At 45.4% G+C, this 23724-nt stretch overlaps 3 protein-coding genes across 6 annotated transcripts in view; 2 read left to right on the top strand and 1 right to left on the bottom strand.

The window, feature by feature from the left end:
- The window catches only part of LOC119842466 (zinc finger protein 271-like), a 638009-nt gene that overhangs the window by 442723 nt on the left and 171562 nt on the right, over positions 1-23724 (bottom strand). The gene's annotated exons all lie outside the window — the stretch shown is intronic.
- LOC119843027 (zinc finger protein 850-like) overlaps positions 1-23724 on the top strand; it is a 765636-nt gene that overhangs the window by 726758 nt on the left and 15154 nt on the right. The window contains exons 5-8 of the mRNA XM_043497474.1: positions 533-692; positions 13167-13269; positions 15859-15972; positions 17532-18555. Coding sequence (XP_043353409.1) covers positions 533-692; positions 13167-13269; positions 15859-15972; positions 17532-18555 — 1401 coding nt within the window. The remainder of the gene's footprint in view (positions 1-532; positions 693-13166; positions 13270-15858; positions 15973-17531; positions 18556-23724) is intronic.
- The window catches only part of LOC119842762 (zinc finger protein 239-like), a 605953-nt gene continuing 595393 nt past the window's right edge, over positions 13165-23724 (top strand). Inside the window, exon 1 of the mRNA XM_043496776.1 lies at positions 13165-13269. The gene's annotated coding sequence lies outside the window, so the exon portion shown is untranslated. The remainder of the gene's footprint in view (positions 13270-23724) is intronic.

Genomic DNA, 23724 nt, shown 5'->3' with positions numbered 1-23724 from the left:
TCCTGTATCCTTATCACTGCATTTCATTCCCTGTTCAGAGAAAAGGGAGCGTGGATCCTTAGTATTACAGAGTTTACCTCCCTCCCTGTGTGTCTGTTGTCAGCTGAGATCTGACCTGCCCTCACACATCTAAATGAAAGAACCCCTGGCTCCCACTGGCAGAGCCCCTCAGCCCTTCTCTGTAACCAAGCAGATTGCTAAGGTACCTGCATTCACCTCCCCCACCCCTCCCACTGTCACCACAAGCCATGAAGGAAAGACAGGGCACCCAGAGAAGGTGGCAGTAAAAGTGAAGAGATGGGACTGGCCAGTCATACTGCACAATGAGAGCTTGCCCACCCCACAGTCCAGGAAAATCCCACCATCGAGCTGCGTTGGTGGGAAGGAGCCAGGGGGTGGCAGAAATCTCCTTTCAGCTAGAGGAGTCAGTACCCATGCTCAGGTGATAGACCCCCTCACTCCCTTCCTGCTCACAGGTTCCCTACAAGCCTCCAGTCCCCCCTCACTCTCATTTCCCACCCTCACCTTCCAGTAATGCCACCTGCTCGAGAACCACAGCCAACAAGATCAACTCGTTCTGGATTGTTGGGCCGGTCCTCCCATGCGTCTCTGAGCCTCGCGTGTCTCCGATCCACCGACAGGATGAGCCATGCCTGGATCCAGAGTCGCGTGCACTGGGAAAGAGTTGCAGGGTCAGTGTGAGAGGAGAGATCAGTCAATGAACTTAAAGGGAATTAACCTATCTCCCCATTCTTTAATCCCTATGTCAGGCTGTCTGGTGCAGCTCATGGCTGTGAGTGCCTGCCTCAGGGCAGACTGTCAAAAACAAGGCAGACACCCTTAACTGATGGTTTGTTCTGTAATTAGATTTCACCAAGCCAGTAACAAATGTGAATTCCTGGATCGCTATCACTTTTGCCATGGAGTCAGACAGTCCCCTTAGACTCACCAGCCTATTTTGCCAACCAGACAAAATGGACTTTGTGATAGATGGTCAGTTTTACACACACACGTCACATGGCACTCAGGTTGCTCCCAGACCCCAGTCACTTACCCCAGGTCAACTGGTACCCTAGATCAGAGGTTCTCAAACTGTGGTCCATAGACCACCAGTGGTCCGTGAGCTCCATTTAGGTGGTCCGCAAATAGTTCCCTCTAAGGTGTGTGCCTGGGTGGCCACATACAAGAGAATGAAGGGCCACCCACCTAATTAGTGGAGACGCACAGGTTTGGCTCCACTAATTAGGTGCCTGGATCCTGGAGAAGATGCATGTGTAAGGTGAGGTGGTGGCCTGGGAGGAGATAGGGGGTAGGTGGGAGGAGGTAGTTGGGTGAGAAGGGGTGGGGAGAATTTGGGACAAGCAGGACTGCGGCAGCTGGAGAAAGAGGCGACTTTCCCCAGCTCCAGGGCTGCAGCTGCCGGTGAGAGATGGCCCTCCTTCCCAGCCTCAGCTCTGTGACTGTTGTGGCAGGGGAGAGACCCCCCTCTCCTTCCCAGCCCCAACTCAGGGGCTGCAACGACATGGGAGAGAGGGCACATCCAACGCATTAGAAAGGCGAGACTACTGATATTAAATTATGAGTTGTGTGCTTTTATTTGTTGAACAAATAATGTTTATTATTGTTACTAAGTTTTTTAATATAGCGCTTTTATCCAAAGCGCTTTACAATAGTTAGCTAATGGTACAAACAACATTTGGAAAGATCATTAAGTGGTCTACCAAGACCCTCAGCAATTTTCAAGTGGTCCATGAAAAAAAAAAAAAAAAACCACACACACCTTTGAGAACCACTGCCCTAGATCTTTCACCAAGGACAATGCCTGTAGCCAATCTTGTAATAAACTATCTAAAGGTTTATTAACTAGGAAAAAGAAATGAGAGTTATGTACAGGTTAAAGCAAGCCAACAGAGACACAATGAGTTACCATCTGTGGTTCCTAAAGGTGACCGAGGTGTGGTAATTTGCATGTTCAAAATATCTTTCAGGGTGGACCTGTGATTTTGTTTAGCGTCTCTGGCTCTGTGAGAGTTCAAAGAGCAGCGGTGAAAAAAAATTCTGGGGTGACCCTGTTTTATCTTTTATGTTTAATCTTTCAGCCTATAGGGGGAGTGCCCATGCACATAACATTTCCAAGGTGTAAGGGCCATTCACCAATCCTTTGTATTGTGATGTTCCTTAATGGCCTGTTTAATCTTGATAGGCCTCCTAAATTGAGGGGGGAGGGACAATTCCTGTGCCCGGGTTCACAAGTTCAGAGCAAACATTTTCAGTTATATAAAAGAAAAATTTACATATTTCCCGATAGCCTGGAATAGTGACATTACAAGTGAGATTAATGCAGGCAGCTATTTACAGGTATTTCATAGCATCTAAACATAAAATACAGTCTTAAAAGACTAATACCTATTTTGAACAAAATTAACATACAGTGAACTGGTTTGGTTTCCAGCTATGAGTGTGTCAGTTCTTAGCTAACACCTACAGCCTTGGCCAGAGTTGGCAGAATCATCAAGCACTTCCTGAGGGAGAAACAATTTTGGGACTGCCCAGGCTGTGTCATAGATGCCCCCTACAGGGCGGTGCAGAGGAGCAGTGTTTGAGGGGGGGAGTGAGCAGCAGTGCCAGCTGCTCCATGCATCCAGATCAGTTGCCCCACATGGGCACAGGAGGGGAGTGCAGGAGTTAGGGGTGAAGTTGACACAGTACAGGGGTTAGGGGCATAGGAGGGAATGCAGGGGTTGGGGCACAGAAGGGGGGCAGGGGCACCCTAGACTAGCTGCCAGCAACTAGTACCCTAGGCAAACCATGGAATTAGCACCCCCAAACCCCAACAGCAGATCTAGGCTGAGGTTTTTGGTAAACTGGGAAACATTTGCCCCTTTTTTCCTTTTAATGTTTTTTAAGTGTTTTTTAAACAGAGGCATAATTATTCAGTTTGTCCATCCGTCCAACCAATGTTTCTGAGATCAGATAAGACACTAAGTTTTCGGAACAGATTTGTACATGACAGCTAGATGATATTTCAGTCCGATTTCAAATAAAAATGCATTAAAAATGTAATAATTTTTATTACTACAAATCCAAAATCATACATTACACTACCCTGCTTTAACTGCCATTACCAGCACATCCAATACAGAAAGAAATAAGAAAACTCTTCAATTAATTTTAACCTGTATTTACAAAACACTCTGAATAAAACACACTCTGTGCCAAAATGGCCAGTGTTAGTATGGTGGGTCCTGCACTTTTTTACTTGGTGGGGGGCTAAGATGCCACCCCTTGCCCCTGCTCTTGGGGCACCAAGGGCCCCACTAGTGGCCAGAGAAGGTGGTAAAGGAGGGAAGCAGTCTGGTTTTGCTCCTTACTCTGAGCCCCAGCCCCTCTCAACCCCTGTGGGTTCATACCCTCTTCCCCCTTGGATGGAGTACCTTCAGTCCTTAGACGCTGTGGGAAGGAAGTCTCCCTTCCCTGATGGGATGGGGTCTCCCTTACTTCAGTTTTCTGATCTTTCAAGTCTCACAGCACACCTCCAAGCTCTAGTCCTCTCTCCTTCCTCCTCCCTGTCTACCTAAAGCAGGAGGATTTTATTAGGTTCCTGACAGGGCCTTAATTGACTGCAGGTGCTTCAATTAACCTGTAGCCACCCTCCTTAGTCTACAGGGAACCATGCCTTAATTAGCCCTGGGCTTATATATTTCCCCTCTAACACTCTATCACTGCTCCCTGACCCTCCTGTATCACAGCTCTTAAAACATAACTTTTTGTACTTTAAGTTTTGAAAATTCAGTCACTAGTTCTTTTAGATCCAGTTTTCCAGCTATTTCATGCTCTACTGACATTGTGACAAGTCCAAGAAGTCTCTCTTGCACCATTGTTGAATGCAGATATATTTTTATCAATTTTAACTTTGAGAAGCTAAGTTCCCCACTAGTTATGGAAACTGGCAAAGTTAAAAGAATGCGTAGAACTATAAAAATGTTTGGAAAACTGTCTATGAGTTTATTTTCACAAACAAACTTCAGTACTTCTTCAGGAGTGGAATGTTTCTTAAGTCATCTTGGAAAAAGCCTGAAGCTCACTACACAAATCTGTAGCATCAATGTCTTTTGAATTTTCATGAGTCAATGCCGACTCTAGTTTTATACAAAATTCTCTTATCTGTTTTGCTGTTTTCTTTTGCAAGCTGTGGATCTCATATAGAAAGCCAAATACTGACTCTAGCTGCTGCATCTGTGGAAATCTTTCGTCAACTGAGTGAATACCAGTATCAAGGACTGTAAAGAAGAATGACAGGTTTCAGAGTAGCAGCCGTGTTAGTCTGTATTCGCAAAAAGAAAAGGAGTACTTGTGGCACCTTAGAGACTAACAAATTTATTTGAGCATAAGCTTCGAAAGCTTTCGAAATAATAATGCCTTCGAAAGCTTATGCTCAAATAAATTTGTTAGTCTCTAAGGTGCCACAAGTACTCCTTTTCTTTTTGTAAAGAAGAAATTCACTTTGAACCTTTGTTTTGGGTTCTGAAGGGGGCGGGGGGCTCGTCCTTCATATGAAAACTGTTGTTTCTTTTGCCGAATGCAAACTGGTGCTGGTTCAAATTCTGTTGGAAAGTCTATTTCTTCAGCAAGCTCAAGAGAATCTACCGGTGTTCTTTCAAACCCTTCATCACTTCTGAATTCCTCCAGAATATTTTTAGTTTGCTGCAGTTTTTGAATAGCAGAATGTATGTTCTAGTTCTTTTCCTGAAGCTGCTACTTGTGAGGTTAATCTCAAAAAGGATATTATACCACAAAATAAGTGAAGTAACAAATTTGAACTTGGAAAGGCCATTTGCAAGAGCTTCTGCATCTGAACATGCCATATTGCTAGATGATCCAATAAAGGTAGTATCATCAGAAATTTCAATTAGGGCATCATAAATGTTTCCAAGCTCATAGCGAAGAGGCTTCAAAGCAGCAATGAGACTCTCCCATCTTGTCTGATTAAGTGGTTTCACAATTAGAGAATTCACATGGTGAGTCAGAATCTCCCAACGGCATGTTGAGCCTGAGAAAAACACATAAACACGTTGCACCAGGTCAAAGAAACTGTTTGCCTCCGAACAGCATCTAGTAGCATCACTGACAACCAAATTCAGTGAATGCACACTGCAAGGAATGAAAAAGGCTCTAGGGTTGATTTCCATCATTCTCCTTTGCACACCATTGTCTTTACCCTTCATATTACTCCCATTATCATAGCCTTGGCCACATAAGTTTTCAACAGATAATGACATTGTTTTGAGCTCTTGTAGAATAGTTTCAGCCGTAAATGCTCCAGTCATCTCCTTCAGTGGTACGAAACCCAAAAAATGTTCCTTTATGAGCACTTCAACATTATCTTCATTTACAGACTTTTCCATATCCACAAAACAAATGATCATCGTCATTTGTTCAATATGACTCACATCTGGTGTACAGTCCAGTATTATTGAGAAGTATTTTGCAGAATGGGCAGCTTCTATAATTTTCTTTTTAATGGCATTTGCTAGGATTTGAACCAGTTCATTCTGCATATTTTTTTCCTAAATAATGAACCTGCGATTCATGATCAGTTATTTTACACAGATGCTCCTTCATGACTGGATCAAACAAAACTAGGTATTCAACAAATTGAAAAAAAGAGTCCATTACCTGACGTGTATAATTTTTAATTTCTACCGTGGCTGCAAAATGCTAAATTTTGCCCACCAAGAACTCTCACTAAAGCAATCAGACACTCTAATATTTGTTGCCAATATTCTTCCTTTTCCTTGATCGCATGTAAATTTTCTTCGACAGTTTTTCCTTTTTTCAATCGTAATTCAAGTTCTTTCCAATTTTGAAAACATTCCAAATGTTTTGTACTTCTTTCGTGTGAAGAGAGAATTGAGAATATGTTTTTTCCAGTCCTTTGAACCATTTTCAGTAAGTGATGTACCAATTGCCTAATTTCTAAACAACTTGCAGCAAAAGCAAAACACAGAGTCCTTCAACACTGAATATTGTAACCAGTTTTGATGAATTTCTTCCCCATTAATGAATTTCCTCTTGTAATGCTGAGCAGAGAATTTTCTTTTATTTCCACCCTTAAGGAAGGGAAATTCATGAACTTGTTCGTGTCCATGTTCCACAAGAATTTGCCGCCCACTGTCATCACATCTGGGCCATGAAGCTGCGTCCCCATACTTTAACTTGTTTGTAACTTCCTCATCCTTTCTTCCTTCTACTTCATTTACTTCAATTTCTGCATGTCTCTAAAGGTGAATAAATTTTCTCCACTTCCATATCAGTCTGATGCTGTGAATTGCCTTCATCTAGAAGTAAGTTTCCATCATCTTGAGTTTCCAAACTGCTTTTTTGGGATGTGAGCTACCTTCATCTTGATGTTCCAAACTGCTTCCATGCGAATGTGAGCTAACCTCCCCTCCGAGTAAGATTCCTTCATCTGGATGCTGTGAACTGCTTCCATCTTTATTTGGATTAAAGAGAAGTTATTTCAGGAAGGATCTCTGCTGTTTTGCTTGGTCCTTTTCTTTCTCAGCCTTCCGTTTACGATACTCAGCTCCTGAGGGTTTTCTTTTTCCTCTTTATGCCATGAGGTATTTGAATATGTTATGTACTAACTGTACTCCCAACTGCAAGCATTATAGTGTTAAGGATGGCTGACACAACACATAGTTGGCGATTTAAACCACATTGCAGCCATCCCAACACGTCTTTTCACTGCTTAAAGGTTCAATGATTAGTAACACACTCTCTTACCTATTAAAACAGTTAGATACAGCATTTACACAGAAACGAAATGACCTTTTTCGATGTTATAACCCAACACCGGTTGTTTGGAAAATAATCCCCTTCCACACAGTTGCCCACTTGGAGTGTGACAAATGCATCCGAAGAAGTGAGCTGTAGCTCACGAAAGCTTATGCTCTAATAAATTTGTTAGTCTCTAAGGTGCCACAAGTACTCCTTTTCTTTATTCTCACTTTCGTAGTCTATTAAGCGTTAACGCTGTTACTTTTCTTTTATGGACCTTATTTATTACATGTCAACCAGTTATAACAAAGAAAAGTTCACAATTATACAGCCCAATAACGCTAAGGTTTAATAACACTTAAAAATGGTCACATTTTGGATTTATAATGCTGAAAGATGTTATTCTTTATTCTTTGGCACCAAGAAACACAATTTTCCACAGTATTCGCTTGTTTCTTAACCATCTACCTGCGATGTGCGTAAAAATGAATGTTTGACATGTATCAACTCGCGATATCTCCGCTCTACATGAATTTCCGCTTTACATGTATATTCGAGTTAGGTGTCATTAGCATTGCAGCCCTTGCCACTGGCGGATGTGTTTCATTGTGGCTGAGTTATTGCTTATCAAAATTGCAGAGTGGGCCATCTTGACCCTATGTCGCAAATTGACAAAAAAATTCGCTAAAATATTATTTATTTTTGCAGTACATAAAAGATTTGACATATTAATAAATTCTCAGAAATGTAGAGAAATGATTTATAATTCATATTCCCTCCATACAAGCATGGGAATTGAAATAATGACATCTTTGTTATTTTATTTGTATTTTTTTTTAACCTTTTTCATTTTTTTTCATTTTATTATTTTTTTTATTTGATTTTTTTTCCTTGAATTTGGCGCCCCATTTAACTTGGCACCCTAGGTGACCACATAGTTCACCTATATGGATGGGCCTCCCTTGGGAGACAGGTATGTGTTACCTCCTGCCTTGGAACATGCCCGAGGTCTGTCACCTGCCTTAACACCAAGACCTCAAAAGTGTAATTGTCAGTCTAGATCCGAAACTCCTTATGTATTAGCTGTACATATATCTCACAGTGATTATGTTGACTAGTGGGTATAGCTTTGGGTGAACTATTTATACGTATATCCAACCCAAGGCTTCCTGTAATCCTTGTGCACCCCCAGTGCTCTCTGTCAGTTGTCACCAAAGGGTCCCTGGGTCACACATGGTGACTTCTCTCTGTCCCAGCCCAGGCTGTCCAGGTCCCAGGCGCCCAGACTAGCTAGCTGCTTTTGGGGAGTTCCCAGTGGGCAGTGAACCCTGCAGTCAGAGATGTGATCTCCCCATTCACCTCAATGGGGCGTGAACACCACATCTGCCTGTTAGGATATAGGTATTCAGGCCTGTCTGCAAAGGCCTATACTTCAAGAATTTTGGTGTATTTTTATCACTTAGCTAGTTATAGAGGTATAAAAGAAAGAATCAAAATCACTGTCTGCTGGTGTAAGGGCCGTCTCTTACTCTGACAGTCTGAGGCCCTGTTCTTAGGCTAAGGCCTTTTGCTAAGCAGCAGAAGCAGCCATAAGCTGGGAAGTGAACAATCACATCCTCACCAGTCACACTGAAATAAGGTGCTATTGGGTTGTTAGGAATACAATCCTGTCCTGATAATGCCTATCCCCTCCAGAGAAAGGGAAGAGCCTAGAACATGTAAAAGGAAACTTAGTTTGATCGCATCCTGTCTGGCAAGAACTCACTTATCAATAGTTGGGATGTGAAATCCTCATTTCTTTGTTGTTCAATCACTGTAGTTCCCATTTCCCTATTGTTTGTCTGTATAATCTTTGTCTGGTTCTGTGATTGTTTCTGTTTGCTGCATAATTAATTTTGCTGGGTGTAAACTAATTAAGGTGGTGGGATATAATTGGTTAGATAATGCATCTGATGAAGTCAGCTGTAGCTCACAAAAGGTTATGCTCAAATAAATTTGTTAGTCTCCAAGGTGCCACAAGTACTCCTTTTCTTTTTGCGGATACAGACTAACACGGCTGCTACTCTGAAACATGTTACAATATGTTAGGATTGGTTAGTTAAATTTCAGTAAAATGACAGGTTAAGGTATAGCTAAGCAGAACTCAAGTTTTACTATATAGTCTGCAGTCAATCAGGAAGTAAGGGGGGAATGGGAACAGGGAATGGGGGTGAGGGAATTGGAATTATGTTTTGCTAAGGTAGGGAATGGGAACAGGAACACAGGCAAGGCTCTGTCGTGTCAGAGCTGGGAAGGGGGACACTAAGGAAGGAAATTGGAATCATTGCTTGCTGGAAGTTCACCCCAATATACATTGAATTGTTTGCACCTTTGGACTTCAGGTATTGTTGCTCTCTGTTCATGAGAGAAGGACCAGGGAAGTGAGCGGGTGAAGGAATAAGCCCTCTAATACTGCCTGAGTCAGCAATGTCAGCAGAGTCGGGGGCTGAGCCTATCTGGTTTGTTAACCTCATGGAGATGGGGCTGGTGAGTCTCAGGAGGTTTTAGCCTCTCTAACACAATGTCTACACATGCACTGTGTGAACTTCAGCAAGTCGACTATGGCTTGATGCCATTTGGCAGGGTGGCGCTTTTGACTGTGTTGCTATACTGGGTCACTTATGTCAGCCCGATACAAATTTGAGTGTAGACACATGTACATAAAGGCCGATGCAGGGCAATTTATGGTGACCTAACTTTGTCATGTAGATGAGGCCTCAGAATATAGAACCAAATTTAGCCCAATGCCTCCTCGGGCAGTGCCCTGGTGGGAGGGGGAATCTCCTGGAGTGCCCACAGTGCTGTGCAGGGTTGTGGATACAGAAGGAACCAGGACAGTGACAATGGTGGTGGTGGAGAAGGGTAAAATTGCAGATTCCCCACCCCAGGGGTTAGGAGAGAGCCCCTGCAAGCAGCCAGTATGTGCATTGCAGATTTAACTTTGACCCTGAGACTCACACACGCTTGGAGGTGTGTGGCTTCCCCATAAACACTTAAAAGCCAAACAACTAAGCCCCCCGCCCCCGGATTCACAGTTCGGGAGGCAATGCCTGAACTGGCACCCTCCTGGGCTTGGCCTGAATCTCCATGAACCTGGCCAGCTCCCCATCGTAGACCTCCACCCTCTGGGGCCAGACCAGTTACCTTCCCAGGGCCATCCAATATGATGCTGCGCTAGGACTCTGCAACAGACCCTTCAGCCCGCTGTGAACCAGGCTGCTGGCTGCTGGCATTGGTTGTGCGTCCCTGCCCCAGGATTGCTAAATGAGTGCCATCACTACACGGAGATCTGGCAGGTTCTTGGGGCTCCCTGCATCCCTAACGCACACCTGGCTTTACAGGGGAGCCCAATCAGAGAGCTGGTGTGTGTCACCGAGGGCACCAGGCCATGCTGGAAGCAAGCGGCGACCCTGAGACAGGAACAAGAGAGTTCATTCATTCATTGTTCACAATCAAAAGGCTAATTTCTCTTTCAAAAACTGCCATAGAAAAACTTTTAAAAACTGCTGGAAATACCTAACTGGGGATTTTTAAAAAGTCTTTGATGGACTAAGTGTTTTTGTTTTAAAAAAATTTCTACCAGCTCCAAGCATCGGCCATGTTATATTCCTGCTGTCACCATTAGAGGGAACGTTTGTCCTGGCTGTAGAGAGACACGGGGAGGGGAGGGGGGTAATATACCCCAAATTGGGGATATTGCAGATTATGTACTCCTTATGCCATCCGATCCTAAACTTCACACCCCTTGATAATCTGTACATTATTCCCTGATAACCAGAAACTTTTATGCTTAAACTCTGTACCATTTTCTTTTTATTTTAACATCATCTTAATAAAATTCTTAAATCTGTTAGTAGCCCAACTTCTGTTGGGGAGAGAGACAAGCTTTTGAGCATACACAGAGCTTTTCATCAGGACCTGACGAAGAGCTCTGTGCAGCCTGGAGGCTTGTCTCTCGCACCAACAGAAGTTGGGCCAATAACAGATATTACCTCACCCTCCTTGCCTTTAATATCCTGGGTCCCACACGGCTACAACTACACTGCATATGTCTCCTGGCTGTATTCACACGGACAGAAGGGTTATCTCCACAGTCACCACTGGGACAAGGTCTGTCCCTGCTGTATGCAGGATGGAGAGAACTTTTCCACACCTTAGGTAAGCTTTGTCCAGCAGCAGCCAAGCCAACAGCTGGCAAAGCTGAGCCTCAATGTCATACAGATTAACTCCCCCTGAAACCTGACTGTACTCCAGTTCCGCTCATCATATTGCACCCTCCAGCAGAGTACTCTGTCAAATAGGGGATAGCTGTGGCTGGATTCACCAACTCTCTCCCCAAAATGGAGCCCCTTTTCCCAGAGTCAGCAGGGGCTGACTGCCACACACCCACTCATGGCCTCAGGGCAGCCCTGCAAGCAGCCCCTTGCCTCAGTTTCCCCCTTCAAGGAGCTTCTTCAATGATTCACGCAGGCTGTTGTCCATTCACAGCCCGTGTCAAGTTCTGGTTTTATTAAAATAACAAACTGGCAAGATAACATTCTCAAGTCCCTCCCAAGCCCATCCATTTACCCTTCTATCAGGTCATGCTCAGGCCTTTCCTGCCTGAAGTCCCAGGTCTCCCTGATAGAGCAGATTCACTCCCAACTGCCTCTTTGTTACACTCCATTCTCCCTGAGACTGTGTTCTCCCTACAGCTTCCTTCTGCTCTTGATGGAGGAATAAGTTGATTCCTGCTCAGCTGTGCCTCCTTAGTAATCAGGGTCAGCTGGGCCCAGGCAAACCTTTAAAGGGGCAAGTCAGTCTGCTATACACTGTCGGGGGGGGGGGGGGGGGGACCACCATCCCTGTCATGCAGGCCAGCAAAATGTGTGTTGTTTCAACATGGCTGGTGGCCCCATCCTGGCCATGTCTCAGTCTGCTTCCTGCATCACTTCTCTATGATCAACCCAGCATCTCCTCCGTTCCTTCATCACAGCTAAACCTCTCATCCAGGCCTTCATCTCGCGTCTTAATCACTGAACATCCTCCTACCTGGCTGGGACTGATCCCATCTTCTTACCCCACCTACATCTGTCCAGAACGCTGCTGCCGCAAAGATCATTTTCCTGTGACCCCGTCACCCCTCTCTCCAAGCTCCTGGCTGGCTCCCCTTCTCCACCGCATCACACACAATCCACTCATTGCAAGGCTCTTCCATGGCTGATGTATCACGCTCCTACACTATTGAGATGTCAAGCCCAGCATCTGCTCTGCCAGTAACACCAGCCTTCCTCACCCACGTATTCCATTGTCCCACCCCACCGGCACCTCCCTGCTTCCTGCCATGTCATCCCGGTATGGGGAGCAGCTCCCCTAACACCTGCTAAAAGTCACCTCCGCGGTGGTGCTGAGAATGGCTAGGAGCTGCTGTTTATCACACTGATCAGAATGGGCTCCTTGTTCCCTTGTGCTCCTCCATCGTCTGTCTGTATTATCCTGTTGTGTCTAGTCTTATAGTTAGATTGGGTAAGTTCTTTGGGGCAGACAAATCTGTTTGTGTGTGTGGCTCTGAGCACACCTGGGCCTCCAGGTGCTCCCACACCAATAATAACAATAAAAATAATGAGACTTCTGGAGACTGCGGGTGGGACTGAGATTCTGGGGGACATGGGATTGTCTCAGAGGGTCCCCAAAATAAATGCAGCATCGCCAACTCTCATGGTTTTGTCATGAGTCTCATGATAATTATTGTTTTCCTTAAAGCCCAGTTCCTGGAGTAGGGTGATGATGATTTCAGCATTCATTCTTAAAGAAAAAGTAAGTTTCTAGCCCTCCCGGCTGTGGAGGAAGCTTCAGAATGTCACCCCAGCACACCCTAAAGGCTCAGAAAACAGAAGGCAAGTAAAAAGAACCCCAAAGCTGTTATTGTTACCAAATCTCATGGTTTTGGTGTTCCTGACTCATGATTTTTGAGCATCTGGAGCTGGCAATAGGGTGAATAGCTCCAGCATGGCTGGTGGGCACCTGGCCAAGGGGTTGCCTGGAGCCCTGGCTGATAGCAGGGGCAGGTTTCTCTGGGGTCTCTGTCTGGAGGTTTCTCTCTGCTCAGGAAGAAGGGAAGGATCCGGGCCGATACCTCAGCCCCCTTTCTGTCCCAAGGGGAGCACAGGCCAGGGGTTGGGGAGGAGAGTCCATCAGCTGTGGCCACCAGAGGGCCCTGGCTATGGCCACGGGCAGGCGGCCAGCCTCTCCATGACCAGCTGATCTGCCTCTTTTTTCCGGATATTGGAGGCTGAGCTTCCTGGGTCAGAGACGTTGCCGAATCTGTAACAAACAGCTGCTCCTCAGTGGGGTGTGTGCGGTGAAAGTCCTTCCCTAACGTCTCTCTGTGCCCAGCCGCGGGGACTTTCTCCGGGGGCTGGAACCAGCCCCGGGCTCTGCCGACACCAGCCCCTGAGCCGGAGCCTGCAGGTGAGGGGGGGGAGACCCGGGGAAAGGGCTGGGGCCGGGCAGGAAAGTGATTCGGCACCAACGGCCCCTCCTCGCCCCATCTCTGCTTCCGGGGGGGTGGGGGTCTGCGAATGCCAGAGCTGCTGCTGCCCCCCCTCCCCCGGCTCTGCTCCCCTGAGCGCCTGCAGGAGCCGAGCCAGCTCCGGGAGAGCGACCGCCCCGGGATTGGGTCAGGGACCGAGTCTCCCGGGAAGAGTTTTCAGAACTCAGCGCGTTGGGTTCACAGTGGGAGTCCAGCGGTTTGGAGAATCCGGCTCCAGTTGTGGGTGGTCAGCTCTTGGAAATATGGCCCCCCAGTCTCCCGCCGGAGGGATAGTTGGGGAAACTGAAACTAAAGCTGGGGTCAAGAGTCGGGTTTGCCAAATGTCCAGACAACTTGGGAGCACAAGTGCCAAATCCCACATTAGGAAATGACACAGACACTTTCACTCTCTTGCTGTTTTTTTCTGGAAGCTGTTAGCATAGACAAAGCTCCAGAAACTCTGAGCATTAAGAAAAGGAGTACTTATGGCACCTTAGAGACTAACAAATTTATTAGAGCATAAGCTTTCGTGAGCTACAGCTCACTTCATCGGATGCATTTGGTGGAAAAAACAGAGGAGAGATTTTTATATACACACACACAGAGAGAGAACATGAAGAGGAAGATGATGTCTGTCTGTAATAAATTTGTTAGTCTCTAAGGTGCCACAAGTACTCCTTTTCTTTTTGCAAATACAGACTAACACAGCTGCTACTCTGAAACCTGTCATTATGCAAGGCACTGAATTTAGCCGTATAGAGTGGAAATCTGTCAACTTCATGAAAAAACTCGCACAGATACAGACAGACATCATCTTCCTCTTCATGTTCTCTGTGTGTGTGTATATGAATCTCTCCTCTGTTTTTTCCACCAAATGCATCCGATGAAGTGAGCTGTAGCTCACGAAAGCTTATGCTCTAATAAATTTGTTAGTCTCTAAGGTGCCACAAGTACTCCTTTTCTTTTTGCGAATACAGACTAACACGGCTGCTACTCTGAAATCTGAGCATTAGTTAACTCTGGTGTAACCGGGGTGGACTGGAGAAGAAAGGGATGATTTTTTGAAAGGGAGTGAGACTGAAAATCAGCTGTAACTTCGAAGGGATGAGATCCGCTAGGCCCTGACTGATCACCCCTAAGTTTTTGGCTTCTTTGACCTTAGTCGGGCACTATTTTGTGTTCCAGTTTTCAGGTATTATAGAAAATCTCTTTGTAGTCCTATCCCCAGTTACTCTAGGTCAGTGTTTAAAAGAAAGCCTAGGGAGAACACACATCATTTATTTTGTATTGGGGTAGCACCTAGAGCCAGGCCAGGGACCAACAGTTTTGGGCAAACTTGCAGTAAATGACAGACCCCGTCCCAGCTACATTCAGACCCCTTCATTCCATGCAGGTACATTACTTTGTGGGCTTCTTAATTTAACCAATACGGGTATAACAAGAGCCAGTGCCTGGAATCTGAACCTGAAATGAGGCGCATGTATTTAACAGTGAGGGAAATTAACCCTTGAAACTAGGGATGTGGTGGCTTCTCCATCATACGGCATCTTTCCATCAGGACTGGAGGGAAAACTAGAGCATAGCCAGAAGATACCAGCCTGATGCAGGAATGAGTGGATAGTATTCTCGTTGTGCAGGGCACACCAGATGGTTATAATGTTTCCTTCTGGCCTTAAAATCTATAAATTTATGAATCTAATTTGATGATTCAAATGCATTTCTGTGCAGGTGACAACTTTCCAGTTAGATCTTTTTACAGCATATTCAGCAGGTACTTCTGGAAACAGAATAAATTACTCAGAATATGCCGGGTTTCCAAGGGCGATTATTTTCAACAACTTACGTGGTCAGAGAGTTCATTATAAAGTTGACCAATACTTCAAGTCACGCTTAGTGCTGGGCCTAAATCACTGGTGCTCAATGCTCTTTGAAGCATGGCTAATTATTTTAAAGAGATACTGCCTCATCAGATCTGAGCACATGAGAGGAGACAAAAATAGCCTGTGGAGTGGGTTTCAGGAGATCTGGGTTCTCTCCTGGCCAAGCGTGTCTGTGGGCACACCATAGTATTTTCAGCTCCCATTTAGTCACATACATGAAGTGACCAGTTTATTAAAACTGCTCCTCTCCAGCGCTCCAGTTCACAGCCCCATACTCCAAACTTCAGGGCCAGAAGACCTAGCCAGAGTATGAGGCACTCAGATGCTACAGTGATGGGACTACATCAGCCCCAAGCTCAATAGCTTTGTCCAGAGCGTGACTCAGGTTATGATGCTAACTTATTAGGTTGCTATTTCTTCTTTGTCTTTGCACTTTTGTTCCCTACTGGAATTGTGTCTGATAGCACCAACACCCCAGGTGTGACTCTTGTTATGGTCTTGGTAAACATTTGTCCATGTTTTGGGATGAAACATTCCTGCATCTGCACAATGATGAGAGAGGAATGGGTTACATTTCAAGGAACTTTTTTGGAGTGACTCCTCAGAAATATGTAATGAACCTTCACCCATTGCCCTTCCCATGAACAGGGTTTCAGTTTCCTAAATCTCAGAGGATCCCTTGGATGGAGCAAGAGAGAGAGCCATACATCCTGGATCTCCAGGCCTCCTCAGAAGAAGCGATCCCAAGTGATGCTAGCACAGGTGAGAGATTTCGACAACAGTCCTGTGAGCTCCCCAGATTCTATCTCATCTCATCCAGGTCAAGGCTGTCCCCAGCAGGGGTTGGATCCTCATGGCAGACATTACTCCTCTTAGCTACATAGATTCCAAGGCGAGAAGGGACCACTGTGATCATCTAGTCTGACCTCTTGTATAACATAGGCTAGAGAACTGCCCCCAAATAGTTCCTAGAGCAGGTCTGTTAGAAAAAAATCCAATCCTGATTTAAACATTGTCAGTGATAGAGAATCCACCATAGCCCTTGGTAAGTTGTTCCAATGGTTAATTACTGTCACCAGTAAAAATGTGTGCCTTATTTCCTGTCTGAATTTGTCTAGCTTCAACATCCAGACACTGGATCGTGTTAGACCTTTCTCTGCTAGACTGAAGAGCTCATTATTAAACATTTGCTCCCCATGTAGGTAATTATAGACTGTGATCAAGTCACCCCTTCACCTTCCCTTTGTTAGACTCAAGGAGCTCAGTGTATTTAGCTTGTCATTATAAGGCAGGTTTTCTAATTCTTTATCCCCCATTCTTGTGACTGGTTTTTTTTTTTACCCCTCTCCTATTTATCTACATCCTTCTTGAATTGAGGGCACCAGAACCGGACACAAGATTCCAGCAGGAGTGGCACCAGTGCCAAATACAGAGGTAAAATAACCTCTCTGTTCCTGCTTGAGAGTCCCCTGTTTATGCATCCCTTTTGGGCACAGCGTCACACTGGAAACTCACGCTCACCTCCACCCCAACTCTTTTTTAGAGTCACTGCTCCCAGAGTAGAGCTTCCATCCCGTAAGTATGGCCTGCATTCTTTGATTCTGGATGGATACATTTACATTTAGCCATATTAAAATGCATATTGTTTGCTTGCACCCAGTTTATGAACCAGTTTAGATCTCTCTATATCAGTGACCTGTTCTCTTCTTTATTTTTTTTGTCATCTACAAACAACATCAGTGATATTTTTTTTTTTTTTATGGTTTCCTCCAGGTCATTGATAAAAATGTTAAATAGTGCAGGCCCAAGAACCAATCCCTGCAGGACCCCACTGGAAACACAGCTGCTTGATGAGGATTCCCTGTTTACAATTACATTTTGAGACCTATCAGTTAGCTAGATTTTTTTAATTGATTTAGTGTGTGCCATGTTAATTTTATACTGATCTAGTTTTTTAATCAAAATGTTGAGTGGTATCAAGTCAAACACCATACAGAAGTCTAAGTATATTACATCAACACTACTACCATTATCTTTCTTCCCATCTTCTGGAACTTCCCCAATGCTCCAAGACTTATTGAAAATCAGCATTCCTACCCACCCAGATCCCTCCCCTCTGAGTGTTCGGGTGGGATGTGAAGCCAATTGACTCCATCTTCTCTCACCTCGAGGGAAGGGCGTGGGGGATTTAGTTCCTAGTTTTTCAGTCTCCCCATCAGTTATTTTGATTTGTTTTCTCTATTCCCCTGTTCCTCTTCCTGAGGTTCCTTCCCTCCGGCACAGAGACTGACTCCAGTCTGGATTCTCTCTCTCTGTCTCAGCAGGTGACGGGATGGTGAGTGAGAACGAGGAGGAGAACCTTCAGCAGGAAAGTCCCAAGCCAGTGGAACCGCACAGGTTGGTAGCAGGAGGATGTGAAGGGAATGTTTCCCAGAGCCCTGGTGAGGGAGAGGCCTGTGAGAGTGAGGACAGGTCAGAAGAGCAGCAAGTTGAGAGACTGGCTGTGCCCAATCCCTGGGAGGGGAGCTACCAGGAGCTTGGAGATGCCCAGCAGACCCTGCAGGTGGGTGGGAAGCAGAACAGCTGTGCCGAATGCGGGAAACACTTCTCCCGGCGCTCACACCTCGTCATTCACCAGCGCATCCACACAGGCGAGAAGCCCTACCAGTGCTCCGAGTGTGGGCGCCGCTTCAGCCAGAGCTCCACGCTGATCAGCCACCAGCGCACCCACACAGGTGAGAAGCCCTACACCTGCCCCGACTGCGGGAGGAGCTTCAGCCAGAGCTCCACGCTGCTGACCCACCATCGGCTGCACACCGGGGAGACGCCCTACAAGTGCCTGGACTGCGGAAGGAGCTTCAGCCAGAACTCCACCTTCATCATCCACCAGCGCACCCACACCGGCGAGAAGCCCTACACCTGCCCCGACTGTGGCAAGAGCTTCAGTGTCAGCTCCTACCTCATCACCCACAACCGCATCCACCGTGGAGAGCGCCCCTACAAGTGCCCAGCCTGTGGGAAGGGCTTCATCGACAGCTCCACCTTCGTGCGGCACCAGCGCACCCACACGGCTGAGAAGCCCTACCGCTGTGCCGACTGCGGCAAGAGCTTCAGCCTCAGCTCGTACCTGGTGAAACACCGCACCCTGCACACAGGTGAGCGGCCCTACAAGTGCACCGAGTGCGGGAAGCGCTTCGGCGAGAGCTCGGACCTGCTGCGGCACCACCGCACCCACACGGGCGACAGGCCCTTCCAGTGTGCCCAATGTGGGAAGAGCTTCGGGGAGAGCTCCACACTCACCCGTCACCAGAGGACCCACCAGGGCAAGGATGCACCCATCTACTAGCCACAGTGCTTGGCACAGCCCCAGGGCCACAGGGCAACAGCTGCCCCCTTCAGCTTATTGACTGCAAAGGAGGAAGAAAAGAAACCCCCATGAGATCTCATTGCCCTGAGTCACCAGCTCTATTGATATTTGGTATTTCTCTTATAAAGCCCCAGCTTACAGAGTCCTGTGTTCATTGCACAAGAATCTCTACTTTCACTTAAGGTGGGCGGAGGGGAGAAAGAAAAAAAGAAAAAGTGAGTTTCTAATCCTTATGATTGTGGAGAAGACCCCAAAAATATTACTCTTGAGGGCTCAGAAACCAGAAGTCAAAAGAAAAAACAAAACAAAACCACAAATGTATTGTTTCAAATCTCCTGAGTGTTTGAGGGGGCAAGGGGCCTGACTTGTAATTTTTGAACACTTTGGGTTGATGGTGCTGCGTTGCAGGGCCAGAGCTGTTTTCTATGCCTTAACTAACTTTCTTGACTAGAATAAACAAAAGTTCTGACCATTATGTTTTCAATTAGTGGACCATATTCACAAGAGTAACTACTGTAACAAAGTTTTAAATGGGAATTTCTTGGGGTTTTTTATTATTATTTTAAGAAAAATAGTATGTAAAGACATACTTCCCCAAGTTACTTGAATCCTACAGGTTCAACTAGAAGAGTTTACAAACCCCATAGACTGTGCTTGTAACTCTAAAGATTCTGCATCGCTAGGAGTGGGTTTTGTCATATTGGCATTGGCTTGAAGGGGTTAATAGAACCCTGGTATTACTGTTACAGCAGTAATGCTTAATTATGGTTTGCTTAAATTGACTGGAGACACCCATTGTAACGACCATCACAAAATGCATTTAATCCTTTTATTAAAGCACACACGAACTATTTGCCATTGGATGAACAATGTAACGAGGCCTGTGGTGGATTCTCCATCAGCCGGAGTCTTTATATCGAGATCAGGTGTCTCTTTCTAAAAGATTTCTGGCTCAATCAGAAGGTATTGGTTGGATGCAAGAATTGTTGGGTTAGACTCTGCAGTCTGTGTTATGCCAGAAGTCAGACTTGATGATCAGAATGGCCCCTTATGGCCTTAAGCTCTATGAACTGTAAAAAGGAAGAGCTGGATGGGATTTTCAAAGCCACACAGAGTAATTGGATGCCCCAATCCCATTTAATTTAATAGGAGTTGGGCCTCCAGAACCTTTAGGCAGTTTTGAAAATCTTGACCTTAAAGCATTTGATATGTAAAAGGTGAAATAAAACCTCATATGGGCAGTTTCCCTCATTCCCAATCCCCTAGACTGAGTGGACTCTTCTATAGAACAAACTTCTAGTACTAGTATTATGGCCCAAAGTCAGTTGTAGCCTCTGAGTAGCTGTTGCCACAAACTGATACTGTTTCCTCTTATGACAAAACAAATGCACACGCAGTTGGGAGAGAGAAAAATAGCAGATGATAGCAAAATACAGCTTCTTTCTCTCTGCTTGTGATTGAGTGGCTGTAGAATTGCGGGCACGGCGGCGCAGCACACAACTTACCGGAAAGCTGGCTATATTTTCAAAATAAAAAAGCCTGGGCAGTGGTGGCAACATGTTTGAGGCTTGTAAAATACTCGTTCAAAAGTGCTCTGTTTTTTCCCCTCAATGTGGCACTGGTGTTGCAACTGCTGCCTTCTGGTTGAACAGTGGTTTCAGCATATTTCCCAGAGGAATTTTGCAGCATCTCGGTGAGTTTAATATGAAGTCCTGAACTAGTATCATGAACGTTCGTGCTGACCAGAAGAGCATATCTAATATCATCTTATTAGCTTTTCTCTTCATTTCAACACTGTTCATCACCCAGAGCATTTGGTCCACTGGCTGTTTGCCTCAGTAAACACAGAGTGATCTCTGCTTCATGCAGCGATACAGCTTCAACACATGTGAAAACCTTGAACTGCCCCAATACATCCAGCATACTTCCCCAATAGCCACTGTGAACTGACAGACTTCCCATAATTGGGTAAAAGCATCATGGCTGTTTCTTTCCTCACTGGCTGGAGCAGCTCCACTGACTCCCACCAGGTTACTCCCGATTTATGCTGGCATGAGTGAGAGGGAAACTGCCCTGGTGACTCCAATGGGGTTACACCTGATTTACATGACAGTGAGTGAGATGGGAACCAGCCCTGGTGACTCCCAGTGAGGTTACACCCGATTTATACCCTGGTCAGTGATAGGAACCAGCCCCATTGACTCCCAGTGGGTTCACACCTGATTTATACCAGGGTGAGTGGGAGGGGAGTTGGTCCCATTGTGTACAGCTTGCCTTTCTGGTCTGGCAGTGCTGGGAGGGTGGAGTTGTCCTGACTACTATGTGAGCCAGACTCTCGTTAGGCAGACGGTCAGAGGAGGAATTTAGGGAAGAGGCAAGAAATCACAGGGGGGAAACTGGCACAGTATGGAGGCAGTGACCGAGAGCGGGAACCTCCAGCTGCAGAATGCTTGGGAGTTAGCTGAAGCCAGCAGAGGTGAGGACATTGTCTGGTTCTCACTCCAGGATGAGAACAATAGGACAATGTAACAGAGGCCTCAGGAGGTTGTGGAAGCACTTTACTGCAGGTTTTCAAAGGAGACTGGGTAGCCACCTGCTCTGGATGGTTAAGGCTTGGTATACAGAGTCAGGTCAATCTAATTATGGCTGCGTCTCCACTAGAATGCAGCTTCTGCCAAAGTCAGTGGCCTGCTCCACAAACATGACAACTCCATCTCCACGAGAGGCGTAGCGCTTATGTCAGTGTACTTAGGGTGATGCAGTGTCCGTGTAACACTGCGTTACTGCTGTTGGCTGTCATTCTGTCATCAGTGTGGGCTCACAGCTGGAGCCGTGAATGTCAGTTTCACTGCTGGTAGCCTCTCAGCTGTGGAACTGAGCCCAGAATGGAGCAGACAGCTGCCCTGCCCCAAGCTATTAGCCCAGCACAGGGCTCACAGCTGGAGCCCCACCAATTTTAACTAGTTAAAATATATTTTCCTGTTTCAGTGAAAACATAGAGCACTGCAGGGCCTTCTTACAGTATTAAACAGTAAATCACCATACGTAACTATCCTTAATGCTACTGTACCCTCTCTGGAATGGGGGACCTTGCAGATATCAATGAATGTTTAAGGGTTGTGTGACAGGTTTGGTCACAGAGACTCCCTTGGGACTGTCACCTGATGTGCTGAGACTACCTCTGAGCCCATTTTCTCTGCCAGCCTGGGACTTCAGATCCCTGTCTTGTTGAGCCAGACATACCAGCTGGCTGCAACACAGACGCAGGGTCTGAACCACGCCCCCAAAGCTGCAGACTTTAACCAAAAACTGCTCAGCAGGTCACCTTTCTCCAGCACCCAGGCACCCAGTTCCCAATGGGATCCATCCAAAACCCAAATAAATCTGTTTTACCCTGAATAAAGCTTATACAGGGTAAATTCATAAATCGTCCGCCTTCTATAACACTGGTAGAGAGATATGTACAGCTGTTTGCTCCCCCAGGTATTAATCACTTACTCTGGGTTTACTAATAAACAAAAGTGATTTTATTAAGTATAATAAGTAGAATTTAAGTGGTTTAAAGTAATAACAGACAGAACAATGCTCGGGATGGACTTCATCTGAGTAGGGAAGGAAATAGACTTCTAGGATCAAGGCTGGCAGAACTGATAAAGAGAGCTTTAAACTAGGATTTTGGGGGAGATGGTTGGGAGATGTCCAGGTAATCTCCACGCCAGATTTTAGCATTGAGAGGGAAGAAGACAAAGTAAGAAAGGATACAGCCGTGGGTAGGAGAATGTATATAAGGAGCGAGGGCGGTGTGGATACTAGTCTAATAGGTTATACTGGCTGTAGAATACTGTGCATAATACGGTACAAAATGTGAGCGAGGCCAAACAGCAAAAATTAAGATGTTTGTACACCAATGCGAGGAGCCTAGGTAACAAAATGGAGGAACTAGAGCTACTGGTGCAGGAAGTGAAACCAGATATTATAGGGATAACAGAAACATGGTGGAATAGTAGTCATGACTGGACTACAGGTATTGAAGGGTATGTGCTGTTTAGGAAAGACAGAAACAAAGGTAAAGGGGGTGGAGTAGCATTGTATATCAATGATGAGGTAGAATGTAAAGAAATAAGAAGCGATGCAATGGATAAGACAGAGTCCGTCTGGGCAAAAATTACACTGGGAAAGATAACTAGTAAAGCCTCTCCTACGATGGTGCTTGGGGTGTGCTATAGACCTCCAGGATCTAATTTGGATATGGATAGAGCCCTTTTTAATGTTTTTAATCAAGTAAATACTAATGGAAACTGCGTGAACATGGGAGACTTTAACTTCCCAGATATAGACTGGAGGACCAGTGCTAGTAATAGTAATAGGGCTCAGATTTTCCTAGATGCGATAGCTGATGGATTCCTTCATCAAGTAGTTGCTGAACCAACTAGAGGGGATGCCATTTTAGATTTAATTTTGGTAAGTAGCAAGGACCTCATAGAAGAAATGGTTGTAGGGGACAATCTTGGCTCAAGTGATCATGAGCTAATTCAGTTCAAACTAAATGGAAGGATTAACAAAAATAAATCTGCAACTAGAGTTTTTGATTTCAAAAGGGCTGACTTTCAAAAATTAAGGAAATTAGTTAGGGAAGTGGATTGGACTGAAGAACTTATGGATCTGAAGGTAGAGGAGGCCTGAGATTACTTTAAATCAAAGCTGCAGAAGCTATCAAAAGCCTGTATCCCAAGAAAGGGGAAAAAATTCATAGGCAGGAGTTGTAGACCAAGCTGGATGACCAACCATCTTAGAGAGGTGATTAAGAAGAAGCAGAAAGCATACAGGGAGTGGAAGATGGGAGGGATCAGCAAGGAAAGCTATCTAATTGAGGTCAGAACATGTAGGGATAAAGTGAGACAGGCTAAAAGTCGAGTAGAGTTGGACCTTGCAAAGGGAATTAAAACCAATAGTAAAAGGTTCTATAGCCATATAAATAAGAAGAAAACTAAGAAAGAAGTGGGGCCGCTAAACACTGAGGATGGAGTGGAGGTTAAAGATAATCTAGGCATGGCCCAATATCTAAACAAATACTTTGCCTAAGTCTTTAATAAGGCTAAAGAGGATCTTAGGGATAATGGTAGCATGACAAATGGGAATGAGGATAT

Source organism: Dermochelys coriacea, chromosome 14, assembly GCF_009764565.3.
Source record: "Dermochelys coriacea isolate rDerCor1 chromosome 14, rDerCor1.pri.v4, whole genome shotgun sequence".
NCBI classification, from domain to species: Eukaryota; Metazoa; Chordata; order Testudines; family Dermochelyidae; genus Dermochelys; species Dermochelys coriacea.
This window is presented reverse-complemented; position numbering and strand designations above follow the sequence as displayed.